General features: G+C 36.1%; 1 protein-coding gene across 1 annotated transcript; it reads left to right on the top strand.

Moving 5' to 3' along the window:
- Nucleotides 1–312: 312 nt before the first annotated feature.
- On the top strand, nt 313–3,411 carry LOC107579181 (troponin I, fast skeletal muscle-like; the record flags this gene model as incomplete). The annotated part of the gene is made up of 6 exons (XM_016265041.1): nt 313–371; nt 1,836–1,922; nt 2,184–2,220; nt 2,321–2,449; nt 3,205–3,294; nt 3,376–3,411. Coding segments are annotated over exons 2-6 (300 nt in total), but the record flags the coding sequence as incomplete, so codon positions are not given.
- Nucleotides 3,412–3,416: the final 5 nt, after the last annotated feature.

Here is a 3,416-nt window from a genome sequence, read left to right as displayed (position 1 = left end):
CAGATAAAAATTAAATTACCTACACTGTGGGACCAGTTAACATATACAAAATCCTTTTTTAATTAAAATGCATAAATATTTTGGTAATAGCTAGGTTATGTAAGGGGATCGAAAGCATCATTAGCTCAATATAAGAATAATTCAGGTCACCATGATAGAATGTTAGAAAAACAAATATGTGTGTGTGTTGATTGTGGGGGAGGGAAGGAGAAGGGGTGTTGGGATTTGACAATCTCATTGGCTTGAAAAAAGATCTGCTTCCTTAAAGAGAATGGAGAAGCCATATGGGAAACCTATATAAACCCAACTAATGTTATAAGCTGATACTCCTTCCCTCTCATCACCTTGAACGTCCTGCTGTGCACTGAAAGGTGAGTCTCTATTATTCTGTCCATCTCTAACATTAGAACATGCCACAGATCTTCAGAAGATCTCAATCATACTGAGCAACCATACTCAGCCAAGAAATTAGAGCAATAAGCAAGATAATAATATGCTTTATAATGTACTGTATATTGGAGGAAGATACTAGAGACAAAACAGCGGCTGTTGCCTAATATAATACTGTGTTAATAAGAGATAATGGATATGGTTTGATGTCTTCTTCATGGATAAATTATGATAAATTTTAACTTTAAACTGTAATGTCAAATGCTCAGAAAGCTTTTATTAGACCCCAAATTTGACATATTTGTAATATTTGTTTTTGGGGTCTATTTGAGTTGGCTATATTTAATTCATTGTAAAAAAAAAAAGTATTATGAATCTCATTAAGCACATGCTCACAGTTAAATATTTCCTGACTTACTTCATCAGCACCTGTTGTTTAAAAAAACAGCATTTGGGGTTGCTGGAATAATTCAATTAAAATACTGTAAAATGTAAACAAATGTACAGGCCTGTAAATTTTACAGTTTAAAATGGATGTAAATTACAAAAAAAATGGGCAAAAAAAACAGTAACCATTTCAACCAGTAAATCCAACAGCCATTTTCTGTTAAATTACCATAACCAAGCTGCTACTAAAATCTGTTTTGATTTTTTTTAACATAAAGACATAAGGTGCACAGTGTCGTACACACAAATACAAAATACCATCATGGTAACACACATGACATTAAAATAATGCAATAAACAGTAATTTATCAACATAAGATGTAACATAAAACCATAGTTTTAACTAAATACCATCAAATGTGAAGTATCATGCAGGAAATTCTGTGAATGTCAAAATGACTTGTTCTTTTTACTTCCAAAACTGTCCATTTAACAGTTTTTTATAGTTTTTTTAAACTATAAAATTACATGAAATGTCCCAATAGATCTGTTTTAGTTTTTCACTATGTAGAGTATGGCAACTTACCGTTAACCAATTAACAGGTTTTACCATAAATCCTAGGCAATCCTTTTTCACAATGTACATATTTCCTTCATACACCTTATGATATACGCAGGTATGAAGACCACAGCTGATTTTAGAAAACAGAATTTCCCAACTCAGTCCACGTCCAATCCAAAACCTTTTTTGGCAAGAAAAATATAGAACTAATAGAGCAGAAATTATTTTTACAGTTGTGGAGGGTTTCAGCTGTTGAAGTCGAGGAGATTCTTCAAGAGGCAGCAAGTTGTCTGTCAGCTGTCTCGCCTTCTGTATTGGTGCAGACCTTCTGCTTCCTACAAAGGAACACTAAAAAAAGAGCACAAGACAACTGCTACTCAAATTCAAACACTTCTGTGGGTCTCGACACACACACACCCATCTCTCTTTCACATTATCCCAGCCAAATTTAGACCTGCTGCAGGACCGATGACTGAATGCAAATTGTTTCCATTAGATTGAAGGCAGTAACACCCCCACCTGCCACCCACAGGCATCTTCACCTTCACAGAGGTCGCCACAAAGAGCCCGGCAAGATGTCAGAGTAAGTATTGAGTTACAACATCATGATGTTTGTGTGGTGTGAAAAAGGTCAAGTCACTAAGTCCTTGATTACTGAACTCAGCAAACACATTTAGCATCATGATCATTTTGTATTTATACTAGCATAAATGCTATTATTACTATTATTAAAAGTATTTTAGCATGGATGTTCCATCTGTTTCTCCCAACCATAATCACCCCAACCACTTAATGATGCACTGTTCTGCACTCTATGAAATTGTAAACATTTGCTTTCTGATAGGAAAAAGATGTCGTCGAGCCGCAGGCAAAATCTGAAGGTGAGGTCATGGCTTTCGTCATGTGATCTGAGCTATATGAACTGTCAGTGACTCTCTTGTTGAATGCTGTCTATGCTGCGTCTTTGTCTTTGTGCTCCAGAGCTTGTTGCTTCAGATTGCTCATGGCCTTTTGGAGGAAGAGGCAGCTGAGGCTGAGCAAGAAAAACAGAGATTCATGGATGAGAACTGCCCTGTTCTCTCATTGCCTGGAAGCATGCAGGAAATACAGGTACACACACACACACTGACTTCCATGTTTATGGAGATGTTCTATCCACCTTTTTCTTGCCGTAAAAATGGGCTCGGCCATTTGTAAATTCTATGAGTCTGGCTTCCGGTCTCATCCACATCCAGCTATTTTTAGCTGTACAAAACAGTTAGTTTTGCTATTTGATTTTGAAAATTTGTGTGTCTTACCATATTATTTCAATGTATTATCTTAATTATGAACACACTGGTTTGTAGTGCAAACAGTTTTACCATTTACTACACTTTGTTATTCCTCTCGTTATTTACAGTGGCTAATGAACCGGAAGTCTGGCACATTCACAGAAAATGGCTTACTTCCGCGTTGAAAAATAAGGTGGATTTTTTTTTACCTGTATTCTCACCAATACTGTGTGAATGCAAGGTTATCTATAAATTTAAAGTCCTTTTCTTTTATATAGCTGTATGTTTTGTTAAAGGTGACTATAAAACCTCCAGTTCCCTTTCATGGGAACTTCGCAGTTTTACCATTTACTGCATGTTGTTATTCTTCTCGTTATTTACCTATAGTGGCTAATGAACCAGAAGTCTTGCCCATAGGCTTACTTCCGCATTGAAGAAAAAGGTGGATAGACGTAATGGTTTTTCTACTGTACAAACTGTATTTTCTTCCCCCATTACCCTAACGCAACCACTAAACCTAATCCTCACACAAAACTTTCTGCCTTTTTGGGGACCAATAAATCGAATCGGCTATTCGTGTATCTTTGTGTAAAGGAGCTGTGTAGGATGTTGCACCAGCAGATTGACGCTGTTGATGAACAAAGATATGATATGGAGAGCAAAGTGGCCAAGTCAAACAAGGAGGTACTTTTGTTCTGTTTTACTAGATAATGTATTTAACTGACGTAACTTCTAAAATCTAAACTTTATTCTTGATTTCCTAAGATTGAAGATCTGAAGATAAAGGTTCAGGACCTGAAAGGTAA

This window comes from Sinocyclocheilus grahami, unplaced genomic scaffold, assembly GCF_001515645.1.
Source record: "Sinocyclocheilus grahami isolate Dianchi unplaced genomic scaffold, SAMN03320097.WGS_v1.1 scaffold15080.1, whole genome shotgun sequence".
NCBI classification, from domain to species: domain Eukaryota; kingdom Metazoa; phylum Chordata; class Actinopteri; order Cypriniformes; family Cyprinidae; genus Sinocyclocheilus; species Sinocyclocheilus grahami.
This window is presented reverse-complemented; position numbering and strand designations above follow the sequence as displayed.